This window comes from Rhynchophorus ferrugineus, unplaced genomic scaffold, assembly GCF_030347505.1.
Source record: "Rhynchophorus ferrugineus isolate W39M unplaced genomic scaffold, kcgeb_rfMv2 rfM1, whole genome shotgun sequence".
NCBI classification, from domain to species: domain Eukaryota; kingdom Metazoa; phylum Arthropoda; class Insecta; order Coleoptera; family Curculionidae; genus Rhynchophorus; species Rhynchophorus ferrugineus.
Window position 1 is genome coordinate 52509287 of NW_027472580.1, and position 11749 is coordinate 52521035.

The window sequence follows — 11749 nt, forward strand, 5'->3', positions numbered from 1 at the left end:
ATTTTTAATTTTAATATTTTAAATATATTTTTTTAGCCGTTAAATTATTGACCATTTAAATAATTTAAAACCTTATTTTTGTATGATCTTATTTAATATAGAAATAAGCAATTCCACAATAAACCACAATTTAATAAGTAATAACAATAACAGGTATTGTTTGATATATTAAGTACAAATGACGGCATTATATTCTTATTATTTACTTGAGTTTTATTGATTTATCGTCTGGATTTTGTAATCTTGATTCCTAATTTTTGCAAGTTATAAGGAAGAACATAGAATAAGATGTCCAAAGCTAGCCATGAAAATATAGTTAAAAATGTCCAGAAATTGAAAAATCTTGGTAAGCTTTGTGTTAATTTTTTTGTCTATTATAAAAAATATTGAAATTAGAAAATTTTTATATCTCATTATGCATATGTCATATTAAGATACTCCCAAAAGGTTATGTAATATTAAACTATCAAGAAAATTTAAATATTAAATAAAAAATTATTCATCAAACGATCTTACTGTTTTAACGAATTAGAAAATTAATTTTCTTGTATATATTTTTGTAGATCAAATCATTCAAAATTTAATTAGAGAAGCTACAGAAGCTAGAGAATACGCATATTGTCCGTATAGTAAATTCAAAGTAGGTGCGGCTCTGTTGTGCACTGATGGCACAGTTGTAACTGGATGTAATATTGAGAACTGTTCATTTACAGTTGGCATTTGTGCAGAAAGGTATATATTATTTGTTGCCACTATAAAAATAATAATAATTTTGATAGGTGTGCATATGGTAAAGCAATCAGTCAAGGAAAAAACAAATTTAAGGCTGTATCTGTAGTAGCCTATCAGGAAAAATATTTCACATTGCCATGTGGAGCCTGTCGACAGTTTATGAGTGAATTTGGCAATTTGGATATCTACGTATCAAAACCAGGAGAGGATAATATATTTGTATCTGACTTAGAAACAATTTTGCCATATCAGTTTTGTTTAACTGATAATAAAACATTTGTATAGTATTGCTAATATAATATTTATTATAAATACAAATGCCTTTTATTGATTTATTTAAGAATATATTATAAATGTTACAGGAACTAATTTAAACAAATGTATATTGTATACTTGGAATTTCACCAAAAGTCACAGCAAAAGAATATAGTAAAAGTTCTATTAACAATAAAAAAATATGATTTAAATATGTGCTTAGCACCAACAGTGGATTATATAAATTAATCTACATATAAATTATCATCAATACCAAATATATATAATTGTAAATTTACTATAATTAAAAAATAAAATCCTACATATTTCGACTAAATGTGGAAAATAGAAATCTGCAAATAGCTTGCAATACTAAAATTAGGTCACTATTAAAGCACTTCTTTATTGAATATTTTACTTCTGAGATTTCTTTGCGAATGTATATTATTTAGAACATAAGTTATTAAAAATAACTTAAAAACTAAGAAACATTACATCTATCTCCTCTTGAAGCACTCCTAGATGCTGTGGTAGCTTGTGACTCTGATGCTTGAAGTTGCCTAGCTAAGGCTAAATCTAATTCTTCTTGGTCCCTTTTACTACATGGTTGGGAATCCTGCATTGACAGTGCAATAGCCCTCGCTAAAGCTTCATCTTCACTTATTGAGCCTTGAATAGTTTCGGAAACAGTAGATTGAGCATCAAAAATCCATTGTCTATTTCCACGTTTTCTTTCACAAATATGATCGCTTGGATGTCGATGTTTTAAACAAAAGTTTTGGCCACATTCACTACATATAACTGGAATTACTTCCTTATTTTTACACTTTTTAAAAGAGCATTTGTTTGTAAATACTTTTCTTCTTGATTTGGCAGGATCACTTTGACAATCCGAGTCAATATGATTACTAACTACATAATCTGGATGTAAACCTTTCTGTACTGATATAGGTGTGCTGCATAATGGGCAAACTGGAACTTGATTGTCTTTTTGATAGGCATTGCTGCAGTTGTGACTATTATATCTAAAATGCTCGTCACAAAACAACAACTTACAAGCGTCGCACTTTATTGGTAGAAAATCTAGTTTATTACAATCCGATTTTGAACAATGTTTTCCTAAATGGGGTAATTCCATTTTAAGAATTAGTCGATTTATCGTAAATGTAGACTTTAGCTTTAGAAGCAATACTAAATTAGAAGTGTACTTTATGCTTATATATATCTTAAAACTGCTTCTTGATTGTTCTAGACAGAAATACAGTGACTAGGAAATACATTACCAAGAATTTGAAATCGTAATGACATGACATCAAATTCTGTCATTCCATTCTAGGAATGATAATAAATATCGATATATATATATATATATATATATATATATATATATATATATATATATATATATATATATATATATATATATATATATTGGCTGATATTACAAAGAAGAAATTTATAAAAAGATATTTTTCAAATATTAAGAACTATATAAAATAATATAAAAGCTATATGTATATAATATTTTTATAATAATATAAATATTTTTATAACAAAAGTATATTTATATTTTTTGAAATATCGATATTTTGTTCTGCGGTTAACATCCCTAAGATATATTTATTACATGACGATAAAGAACTATAGAAATAGAAATAGACTAGTGTTAGGAACAATCGACTGAAATCGACTATCGACTGTTCAGTAATTGACTACCTTTTACTATCGACTATTTCAGTCGCTATTTTTGGTTCGACTGTTTTTACTAGTAACTGTTTTCAGTCGTTTACTTTTAGTTACTAATTTCGGTTCTACTAGTTCATTCCACTGAGTTTTAACGTTCTGGCCTTCCGTTCTAGTCGCGACCTTGAAAGTTTTGCACCGAGTTTATGCTTATATAGATTTATATGTAATATATGTGGTTTTATGTTTTTTTTGTAGTTTGCTTGTGAATAACTATAGATTGTAAATTAATATAGCAGCATTTTGGAACGCTAGTTTTCGAGGGCAAAAAAATTAAATTGTAAATGATAGATAATAGCAGGATACTTTTGACTGGCATAGTAGGTAATACTTTAGACTGGTATAATAGGTAATACTTTTTTGATAAACTTTCACGATTTTTGTCCAAGCCTCCTGTTTGTCGAAACTTTTTTCCTAAAATCTGGAAAACCAAAATTAGGTTCCAAAGGTTTCAGAAATTGCATAGACCCAAAAAATTTGAAAAATTTTTTACACTAGCATTTGTTAAATTTCTTAAAAATATTTACCGTAAAGAGGTGAATAAAAGATATTAAATATTTGTAATAAATACATTTTCTGATAGGAAAATTCTACTTTAATATTTAACAATTTATTTTGTTGGCTATTAAGAAGAGCACCACAGTTTTTATTTGTTAACGAATGGACTATCTTAACATAATGTTTTCAACTTTTAAAGGCCATTCAAATAATGACCACCGAGTTATATGGAGAAAGATATCCCAATGATGTCTTTAATTATGTGGTTAGTAAGAGGACTGCAACATTCCATCAAATCTAGGATTCTAACAAGTGGATGGAGAAAAAATGACAAAATTGTCTATTAGATGTCATCAATAAAAGACTGGCAATTTTAGAAATGAATACGATATGCGGGAAATCCACATTTTTAGATCCTAGATTTTAAAAAGCAGGATTTGGTATTTCCAATAATGCTGTGGCGATACAAAAAGTCATCACATCAGAGGTATCTTCTATTCTAACTTCAAAAAATACAAATATGGTTCCACAACTCGAAATTCAAGACAAAACTACTGATTAAGAATGTATTGACATCTGGAGATATTTTGATAAAAAAAAAATTGCTAGAATGAAAGAAGTAATTACTCGAAGTACTGCAGTAACTTTACAGATTTAGCAGTATTTGGAAATTCCATTTATTGGGCGTTTAGAAAACCCATTGGATTTTTGGCAAATTCATAAAATGAAACATTTGACCCCTGGGAACGAGTTTTTTTCAAAATCTGGGCAAATAATTAATAAATAATAATAAATAACTGGAAAAAAGTTGAACATGATAATATTCACAGTGATTTAAAAATATTTCCGTTCAAAAATAAATAAAACTTTTATTTAAAAAGGGTCTGGTGGTTATTGTACTATCATTTTTAGATTCATCATGGATTAGATTTTTCAATGATTAGGTATATGTTTACATTTTATTTAGTAGTTATGGTTATTGAAAATCTTTAGTTTTTAGGTTTGATTTAAGTTGTATTGTATTATTTATATTTATTATGCCATGTTATTTAAAAATAGCAATAATAAATTAATATATTAAAACAGGGTTAAACATTTGTGGTGTTATTATTCCATTCCTTTTTGCACATCGACAGAATATTTAGTATAAAAGTAATCCTACTTCCTTTAAAATTATATTATTTATTACTTGATAATAGAATTTAGTAATTTTTTATTCCTTTTCTTTTTTAAAGTTATCAGGCTAATGAATATATACACATCTCTGTCTCGCTTATACTTCCATTGGAGAATATAAAGACATTTAAATTTACCAAGCATTTGTCTCCGTCTTTTCATATCTCACATTTTATACAGAGAAGACTTCGTACATCTTCGTCTGACATCACGAATGAATTAAAACAGTCGAACCATATATTTGACTGAAAATGGTAATTACTATTTTCAGTCGCTATTTTTTTGACTATCGACTGTTTTAACTTTTCAGTCGATAGTTCCCAACGCTAAAATAAACCATAGAAACTCAATGTTATATGACCAAGTAATATTCTTTCGATTATGGTCCTATTTTTCTATGGGTCATATACGAAATTTGTCATGAGGGAAGAATAAATTCTTGTATAGTATAGAATGAATTATCAGAAATATATTAAAAGAAAATAATACAATATAAAATAAAAATTGTAACATAAAAATGTATTATTTTGCCGATTGAGAGAAATAGAATTGTATGGAAATATATAAAAGTATTTAGTTGGCCTAACATACACATATCTATTTTTTTTTATTTTAACATTGTATTTTAGATTATATTTGTCTTTTAAATGGTTGTATTTTTTGTAATTTGGGCACTTCGTCTCGGGAAAAAATGGGAAGATTTAAAATTTTTGTTCAGCTATATAACATTACCATTAAAAATAAAAGTGTAAGAGTAAATTTAACTAATTATGGTGTATAAGCCGACTTGGTATCAGCAGTGGTTGAATCAAGTCACAAGTTCGAACACCGTAGCCACGGATGTAATAATAATTTATGTTTATGATTACTAACTGTAATTTATGCGTAACTATTTTATATTTATGCGAAAAATCGAACCCAAAAGAATCATCTTAGTGACGCCAGTAACCAGGCTGGGTAAGAGCGGATGTTCTCTGGGAAGTTCACCACCAGTCAGTAAGGTTAATGCTCAGGACTGTACTTCGAAGTTTATATTAAGCAGTAAGTCTGGTTTAAGTAATATTTAAAAAAAAAACTCATAATTTTATTATTTATTTAGTTATTATTTTATGGAGATGGCTAATTTGATACTTGTGATTCTTTGTCAGGTTTTACACTCTTATGCGGACAAATATCAGTCCTGTTTATGTATGTCCAGGCGGCACTCGAATCCGCTTCCGCTAGTGGTTTGTTGGTATCGATTTCAATGTTTTAAAAGTTATCATTTTGATTGTCATAGCCTTACTTAGAAAGATGAGAAAATTTAATATAGGGGATTTTAAAAAGAAGCGCATTGAAGTAGTTTTATATCTCGACAAGATTAAAAACTACCAAGAAAAAACGAAAATAGAGAGAACTACTGAAAGAGACTAGAGAAATATTCTTTCCGTTTCGTGGCAGAGCTGCATTCGGCAAAATCTTCATGACAACGCTTATATGGAAGGCTCTACCGGAATATTAGCACTTTCGATAGATGAAGTAAAACTGTTATGTATCTTGAAAAATTAATTGATACTTGGTTGGACATATTAATTTGTACTTAAAATTGCGTAAATTAATTTGCACAAAAAACTGTTAAATGTATGCAATTTTTTCATAATAAAGTTCTTAAAATATTTTTTGCAAATATTTTCGTCATATATTGTATATAGTTCGGTCTCAACCTTTGTAGAGTCAAGACGTGTTTTTTCTTCTCCAAAACAACTCTCAAGAAATATAACAAAAAATACATATGTATTTCATTACGGTTAACTTTTAGAGAAAGGTCTCAAAAAGTTCCCAGGTACACGTTACGGCGACACAGTCAACCAAATACGTGCCGCGAAACAAAGAACGTTCCAAATCTCGCCCTTCTGTCAAAAATTCGTGTAAAATTACATACAAACAAAAACAAAATGGATCCAACTAAACTTATAAATGAAAACAATTAGTTGAAAGCAATTAATCAGCAGTAAAACCAAAAACGGTTAGAATAATGTAATGATCTTGCAAAATATCGAAGAGACACCAAGAAAATTAAGAGAAGAGTATTTCACCGGCGAGGACGAACTAGTACTAGAGGTATGCGACTAATCCGAATGAATAAAAGTGAAGAATAAAAAGAGGAAGAAGTCCGAGATGACCCCTTCCCCGCTAGTAAGAAAACACCAAGAAAATATCCTCTGCCTCCCCCGATTAATGTAAACAATGCTGATAATTTTAATCTATTCAGTATATAAATTAAAGGAATAGCCACTAAGTATAGTTCAAGGTCTGTCAAATAACTACATTAATGTTACTTGTACAAACGAACGATTATAGAGCTATAAAGAAACATCTGAATGAAATGAAACAAAATAAAGAGACGACAGATAATCCATTTAGTAAACTAGAGTACCATACATACCAATTAAAAAGCGATAAGTGGTACATAGTGGTTATTAGGAGACTACCGTCAACAAGTCAAGATGATATTAAAAGCGAATTAGAGGCTCACGGACATGAAATCGCGACCGTTACGCCTAGAGAGAAAGAAACAATAAACTCAAATGGCGAAAAAATTATTAAGGTCTTTCGGCTGTTTTATGACGATTTGGTACAAAATGAAAACAACAAAATTATCTATGACATAAAATACCTAATAGATTGCAAAATAAATTGCAATCAATAATCTGCAAAGCCAACTGCCATTGAAAATAGAACATTTGAAGAAACAGCAATTCCAACTGCAAAAAATATATTCGACAAAAAATCGAATAACAAACAAATTAACGTAAAATAGCAGGAAACTGTAACCAACGAACCAACCATCGTCGATATAATGAAATTGCTCAGTGAATTTCAGACTGAAATGCGACAAAATTTCAGTCAGTTAACAAACAAGGTAGAAAAAACAAAAAAGTCCCAAAACAAGTTAAAGAAAAACAAAAATGTGTAATTCTTTCTTAAGAATGATAACATGGAACGCAAATGGGCTAAATCACTGAGTTCGAGAACTAGAACTATTTATGAGAACAAATGACATAGATATAGCTATAGCTTACCAACAGTAATAAAGTACCAGACCAACTGGACTTCTACATTTCAAAAGGCATCTCATCAAATCAAATACAAGTCGAGAGTTTGTGCGAACTATCATCTGATGACACTACAGTATTGTGAACACTAGACGCGACAGTTTAGACTTATAATGCAGGAACAAATCAGTTTAAACGTAAGACTCAACACTTTAGACGATCTTGAGCAGCATACCCGTAATATAATTGAACAAATTCGGTCTGCTGCAAAAGAAGCTACCCCAACATCAAGAGAGATATCAGAATATGAGGTAAATTACCCCCTTGAAATTAGGGAATTAGTAAAAGAAAGACGAAAAGCTAGAAGAGTATGGCAGAGAACCAGAAATACTGTAGACAAAACAATATTTAATAGAATCAGTAATCAGACAAATCAAAAGATTAAAGAATATAAACAGTTGCTTCGAGAAATATGTAAGTGAATTAAGCCCGGAAGCAACGATGTTTTTCATCTGAAGTATTTGCAGAACATTTAGCTCATGTATTTCAACCGATTGATATAGATTCTACAATAAATATAAATCATGTTTATCAGTTATAATATTTCACCTTGGTTATTAAAAGAGCTGCCACGAAAAGCAATAATCATGTTGACATATATATTCAATGCCTGTTTGAGACTGAACCATGTTCCGGAATGTCTTAAGGTTGCTCGAATAATTATGCTTAAAAAAACTGACAAACCGGCAGAACAATTAGGACCTTACAGGACTATTTCGCTGCTACCTGCGATATCAACATTATTTGAGAAACTGCTGTTAAAACACATTAAACCATTTATAGAAATATCAGATTTCCATTTTGGATTTCGAAATCACCATTCGACAATCGACCAAGTGCAGAGAGTAATAGCGGTTGTTGAAAAGGCATTCGAAGAAAAGAAATACTGCCCTGCAATATTCCTGAATGTCTCACTCTCACAAGCTTTTGACCGGGTATGACATTTATGTGATTAATCTACAAAGTGAGCAAATTGCTACCGCGGAATTACTGTCGACTGCCGGATTCATATCTTTTCGAAAGATAATTTAGAGTCTCGCATGAAGGGGCATTCTCAACTCTTAAACCTATTTCGACTGAAGTTCCACAAGGTAGTGTCTTGGGAGCATTTCTATATCTGCTCTATACTGCTGATATCCCAACAACAAAAGATGTATCTCTGTCTAAGGTTATAGAACAACTAAAAGTAGCGATCAAGTTCTACAATTAATTACCAATGCTTATCGCTACGTAACCAACGAAGAGCTGCACCATGATTTCGGAATCAAATGGATACACGAAGTGATCCAAGATTTCGCCCTAAAACATGAAACAAGGTTGCTAAATCACAGCAACGTAGAAGCGATATAGCTACTGGACCACACGCGAGAAACAGAAGATTGAAGCGAACCAAACCAAACGAACTTGTTTAGTGTATATTTTTTTTAAGTTTAGCTTAAGTAGATTAGTTTTATTCTAAGTTGGGAAATACATACTGATGTAATCACGTACACGCCTTGCTTGTATATTAATGCAAGTACAACAGAACAGTATTAATAAATTAATCTGTGAATTAAGATTGTACTAAGCATATCGAATGTGAGATGTAATTAATAAAAACAATGTATTGCAAATATCTTAAAATTAATTTACAATCTCTAAAAATGACCTATTAGAAAAAAGGGCAGTTTTATAAGCAGATAAATTATATTCTGGGTTCTGTGGGACTACTGGGAGGCTATCCGGTAAAAATGATTTGAACTAGGCACAGAAAATCATTGGTACAATTGTCACCACGATAAGTAGACATGGAAATGCATTTTTTTCTTTATAAATAATATAATACCAAATCAGTGATGGCTAAATACATCCAGGTAATACTCATAGTTTTGGATTCTTTAAAATTATTAACTTCTCGAATAAGTGCTTGAAATTGAACTACGTTAATTTCTTCTAGAAGTTTAATTTTTTCGTCCAGGTTTACTCTAAGAGTTTTATATCGACCTAATGGTTCGTTGGGTTTTAAGATCTCTTTTATCTGATTGGATTTTTAAGACTATGTAAAACTTTTATGATTTCTATAGTAACTGCGTGTGGATGGAGGCTTGGAATTTTTGCATCAGAGCATAATTGTTAAGTTTTTCATTTTGATGGTGGGCTTTTGATTAAAAGTAATATATACATCTTTTACATAGTTTATTACTTATTGTATTAAACAGTAAAATATTGTATGGATATATATTATATTTCTATTAATACAATGGTTACATTTTGGAACTATAATAACCAACATATAAAAAAATAAAACTACATTATGACTTAATTGCTTTACCTAATATACCATTTACATTATTATCGCATAATTCACCAATAAATGTTTGTGGAATATCTTTTCCAAAATAAACTTTTGTATTTTTTGATAAAGACTCATATTTCTTTAACTCAATATATTCTTTGGTAAACAAGACTTTATTTACTTCTGCTTGCTGTTTTATTTTATAAAATTCTGCATCAGCTTGAGCTTTTTCTCTTGCTAAATGCATTTCATCCTCAATTTGAGATATACGTTGAAGCGATTCTTTTTCCATAATTTTTTGTTCATATTGAATTTTTGCAACTTGTGCTACTTTTTCAGCTTCAATTATGGCACGTTTTCTCTCAGTTTCTGCATCTTTTTCAACCACCTAAAATAAAATATTTTTCAATCTAAACGAGGATATGATATTACTAGTTTATGTAGACTTGAAAGTTTTTAGTATAAGTATGAAATTTACCTTTTGATGTTCAATTGAAATTAAGAGTTTTGTTTTTTCACCTTCCATTAGTTCATAATTCTTTCTAATTGGTTCAGGTATTTTTGGTTTTGTCACTCTAACTGCTTGTATTGTTAATCCGGCTGCCATTTCTAGCAGATCTCTTTGTAATGCCTCAAAACAACCTCAGTTATTCTATTTTTTATAAAAAATAATTGTTTATGTACCTGTTTCAAATTTTCATCTATCTGATCAAATAAATCAATATATACTTCATGTAATGTATGTATACTGCAGAATTGATTTAATTCATGATGTATTTTATTAAAAATCAATGCCTTATCATAATCTGCAGTATAATTTCTTACAATATCCATCACTGTATTAAAATTGATTAAATTTCATACAAAAGTATATATATGATATGTATGTTTGTTGACCTACCACTGTTAACATTTAAATAATTCACAACTTCAATTCGATCAAAATATATCATTACACCCCCACTGGTTCCACAAGGTACATTTGTTACTTCATCTGTTTGTAGAGTTACCTGAAAACAATTTGTTGTATATGTGTTCCAACATTTAATATTTAGTTGTACCTGAACACTTTTGTAGGATGTAATAAGTGGAATCATCATATGATAGCCAGGGTAACTTAAGCTAGGCAATAGAGCACCACCCTAAATAAAAATATAATTGTTATTAATTGTGTATTATGAAAGTACAAGTTTAAACTCACTCTAAAATATATACCAACATGTCCTTCTTCAATTCTATGTAGAGAGTAGTTTGAAATTAAAAATATTGTTGTTAAAACGCCGCCAATAATAGCGTGTTCTAATAAAGAAGCATAATTTACAAGTGGCATTTTAATTAATTTTCAATTAATACGGATTTTGTAATTTTTTTAAAATAATTGCGGATATGTTAACTGGCAATGAAACTATACAAATATATATATGTAATCACCGTTTATATTATATCCATGGTAACTTTAATACTAAATACAAATATGTATAATTATATGTATGACTATAAATTTTACTTAACTTTTAGTAATACTCAATATCCAAAATAAAATTCAACACAATAATATAAGGTTATTTGTCAAGAGGCAACAATTCAAAATGACAACACTAAATTTGATTTAATGTCATCAATGAAAGATCATAGAGTAAATATATTACTATGGTGAAAGATTCAAGAAGTATTATATATTAGTGCAAAATTTATTTTGATTTTAAATTTTAATAGTTCAGCGGTACTCTATGGAACATGATTTTAAGATTATTTTATTTTTTTCAAATTTGATGACATATTTTCATTTTGTTTTGTTTTTATACACTTTTATATATTTAAAAAAGTAACTATAATGTATAAAATATTAATTCTTTAAAATTAATTTTAGTAACTGCTATTGACACTGGAATTTTGGAATTTGGAATTTGAAATTTTTATGTTTATTTATAAATATCAACAGAATTCAAAGTTATCAAAAATCAGTTATTTTTAA

The 11749-nt window shown here is 29.1% G+C and overlaps 3 protein-coding genes across 3 annotated transcripts; 1 reads left to right on the plus strand and 2 right to left on the minus strand.

Annotated features, from left to right (window-relative positions):
• Window positions 1-151: 151 nt before the first annotated feature.
• LOC143189123 (cytidine deaminase) lies at window positions 152-1050 on the plus strand. The gene is made up of 3 exons (XM_076393810.1): window positions 152-346; window positions 564-732; window positions 780-1050. Exons 1-3 carry the CDS (start codon window positions 289-291, stop codon window positions 1015-1017), a joined length of 465 nt encoding a protein of 154 aa, XP_076249925.1. The 5' UTR covers window positions 152-288; the 3' UTR covers window positions 1018-1050.
• Window positions 1016-2284, minus strand: LOC143189120 (AN1-type zinc finger protein 2A). Its single transcript, XM_076393807.1, has one exon. The coding sequence runs from the start codon at window positions 2123-2125 to the stop codon at window positions 1469-1471; it is 657 nt and encodes a 218-aa protein (XP_076249922.1). The 5' UTR covers window positions 2126-2284; the 3' UTR covers window positions 1016-1468.
• Window positions 2285-9657: 7373 nt separating this feature from the next.
• LOC143198313 (erlin-1) lies at window positions 9658-11649 on the minus strand. The gene is made up of 6 exons (XM_076407455.1): window positions 10976-11649; window positions 10836-10916; window positions 10676-10784; window positions 10459-10610; window positions 10253-10405; window positions 9658-10162 (listed from the first exon to the last, which is right to left on the minus strand). The coding sequence occupies exons 1-6, from the start codon at window positions 11102-11104 to the stop codon at window positions 9791-9793; spliced, it is 996 nt and encodes a 331-aa protein (XP_076263570.1). The 5' UTR covers window positions 11105-11649; the 3' UTR covers window positions 9658-9790.
• Between the last annotated feature and the right edge of the window lie 100 nt (window positions 11650-11749).

Bases quoted from the DNA above. Each gene is read 5' to 3' on its own strand.
- LOC143189123 (XM_076393810.1), top strand. From the start codon at position 289: ATGTCCAAAGCTAGCCATGAAAATATAGTTAAAAATGTCCAGAAATTG. The intron at 347-563 runs GTAAGCTTTGTG...ATATTTTTGTAG, and splicing joins CCAGAAATTGAAAAATCTTG to ATCAAATCATTCAAAATTTA. The intron at 733-779 runs GTATATATTATT...TAATTTTGATAG, and splicing joins GTTGGCATTTGTGCAGAAAG to GTGTGCATATGGTAAAGCAA.
- LOC143189120 (XM_076393807.1), bottom strand. From the start codon at position 2,125: ATGGAATTACCCCATTTAGGAAAACATTGTTCAAAATCGGATTGTAAT.
- LOC143198313 (XM_076407455.1), bottom strand. From the start codon at position 11,104: ATGCCACTTGTAAATTATGCTTCTTTATTAGAACACGCTATTATTGGC. The intron at 10,785-10,835 runs GTACAACTAAAT...AATTGTTTTCAG, and splicing joins CATCCTACAAAAGTGTTCAG to GTAACTCTACAAACAGATGA. The intron at 10,406-10,458 runs GTACATAAACAA...GGTTGTTTTGAG, and splicing joins TAGATGAAAATTTGAAACAG to GCATTACAAAGAGATCTGCT.